Source organism: Conger conger, chromosome 6 (assembly GCF_963514075.1).
Source record: "Conger conger chromosome 6, fConCon1.1, whole genome shotgun sequence".
NCBI lineage: Eukaryota > Metazoa > Chordata > Actinopteri > Anguilliformes > Congridae > Conger > Conger conger.
This window is the reverse complement of record NC_083765.1, coordinates 1083858-1086357: the sequence shown is the minus strand read 5'-3', so window position 1 is coordinate 1086357 and position 2500 is coordinate 1083858. Positions and strand designations below refer to the sequence as shown.

The following is a 2500-nucleotide window of genomic DNA, read 5'->3' as shown; positions in this document are numbered from 1 at the left end:
TACAAAGGCCTAGTAGGGACTGGCCCTGTGATATATTGACCATGATAAGGTGCTATGGCAGATTGTAGATTGTGTGCAATGGTGGTAGTGCAAATGATCTTAAAGGCCATCGAACAGTTTATTTTCCTTTACATAAATAAAATAAATTTGCACAATAAATTGATGCAGAAGAGGAGCAAATTGGTTCATAAAAATTCACCAGAATGCAGGAAATTAAGTGAGTGATGCTCAAAATTTCCTGGGGGAGAAACCCCCCCCCCCCACTTAATGTGTCCCCCCCCCAATGTTGAAATGAAACCTACGCCCCTGCCAACACTACAACTCACACAAACACACTCAACTCATACAAACACACACAACAATTTGCACAAACAAACACAACAACTAACACACACAAAAATACACACATCAACTCACACAAACACACACACACACAGCTTTGAACAATGCACTGTCAGTCTTGTGAGGTCACTCCTGTGCACTGAGGTCACAGGCTGAGCTTCGCTCTGTCTCCCCCTACAGGCCGACTGCCACAACTACATCCTGGTGCTGCAGTTTGTGAGTGAGGGTCAGATCTACGCCTGTGGTACCTATGCCTTTGACCCGCAGTGCACTTTCATCGTGAGTAACAGTTAAACATTTAGGGTCTTTGTGTCTCTCTCTCTCTCTCTCTCTCTCTCTCTCTCTCTCTCTCTCTCTCTCTCTCTCTCTCACCCTCTTTCAAATTCAATAATAAAAATGTAAAAAATCTAACTGCTTTATTGACATGAGATACAAATGTACTTTTTGCCAAAGTGTTCATATGAATAATACTCATACAATAATATGAAAATACAAAGTATTATGGTACATTTAACAATATATAATAATAATAATAATAATAATAATAACAATAACAACAACCATAACAATAATAAATACCTTTTCTCTCTCTTCTCTCCCCCTTTGCTCTCTCCCTCTCTCTCTCCCTCCCTCTCTCTCTCTTGCTCTCTCCCTCTCTCCCCCTTTGCTCTCTCTCTCTCTCTCTCTCTCTCTCTCTCTCTCTCTCTCTCTCTCTCTCTCGCTCTCTCTCTCTCTGTGTAGAACAGAGCAGATTTCTCTCTGGAGGTGCAGGCTGATGGCAGTATGAAGATGGAGACAGGGAAGGGGAAGTGTCCATTTGACCCAAAATACTCACACACTACTGTAACAGCAGGTACAGCACACACTCACACTCACACACACACACACACACACATTACATGGCATTTAGCAGACGCTCTTATCCAGAGCGACGTACAACAAAGTGCAAATAAAACACAAGAACAAGTGCAAAATGTGTAAACATACAAAAATCAGAACCCTGAGTACAATCAACTTTCAAACTAGCATACCACAGTTGGCAGTTAGAATATAACAATACAACAGCCAATAAAAACAACAATACCTATACAAGTAACAATATCTATACATAAGTGCCATTACAGTCTAAGGCTAATCATGGTGGTGATTTGGGGAGGGAAAGGTGTAGCCTGAAGAGATGGGTCTTCAGTCTTGAAGGAGATCAGAGACTCTACCATTCTGACATCCACTGGGAGGTCATTCCACCATCATGGGACCAGGACAGACAGCAGTCGTGAGTGTGAAGTGCAGGTGTGGCGAGGGGGAGGCTAATCTAATCTAATCCCAGTGTAGCCACAATAAGATCCGCACAGCCGTTGGGCCCTTGAGCAAGGCCCTTAACCCTGCATTGCTCCAGGGGAGGATTATCTCCTGCTTAGTCTAATCAACTGTACGTCGCTCTGGATAAGAGCGTCTGCCAAATGCCAATAATGTAATGTAATGTAAACATTGAGCAGAGAATTGCAATAGTCCAGGCGGGACAGGACCATTGCTTGAACAAGGAGCTGAGTGGAGTAGGTGGTAAGAAAGGGTCGGATTCTCCGGATGTTGTACAGGAAGAACCTGCATGCCCGGGTCACCGTAGCGATGTTCTTGGAGAAGGATAGCCTGTTGTCCATCACCACTCCAAGGTTTCTTGCACTAGGGGATGAGGTCACCGTGGTATCCCCTAGTGAGATGGAGAAATCAGAGAAGGGAGAGGTTAAAGCAGGGATGAAGATCACCTCCGGCTTATCTGGGTTGAGTTTTAGATGGTGGTTGCCCATCCAGCTCTGGGTGTCTCTCAGGCAGGCGGAGATACGGGTAGAGACCTGTGTGTCTGATGGGGGGAAGGAGAGAAAGAGTTGGGTGTCATCGGCATAACAATTATAGGAGATGCCATGAGCAGAGATAACGGGGCCAAGGGATCTCGTGTAGATGGAGAAGAGGAGGGGTCTGAGGACTGAGCCCAGGGGGACTCCTGTAACAAGGGGGCGAGGGGTTGACACTCCTCCAGCCCAGGATACCTGGGAGGACCGGCCAGAGAGATAAGATTGGATCCACTCTAAGGCTGTGCCACAGATCCCTGTAGATGCCAGGGAGGCTAAGAGGATGGAGTGGTTGACCGTGTCGAACGCCG

At 45.9% G+C, this 2500-nt stretch overlaps 1 protein-coding gene across 1 annotated transcript in view; it reads left to right on the top strand.

The window, feature by feature from the left end:
• The window catches only part of LOC133131751 (semaphorin-4F-like), a 14522-nt gene that overhangs the window by 6230 nt on the left and 5792 nt on the right, over positions 1 to 2500 (top strand). Inside the window, exons 6-7 of the mRNA XM_061247194.1 lie at positions 523 to 621; positions 1084 to 1195. Of these exons, the coding sequence (XP_061103178.1) occupies positions 523 to 621; positions 1084 to 1195 (211 nt within the window). The remainder of the gene's footprint in view (positions 1 to 522; positions 622 to 1083; positions 1196 to 2500) is intronic.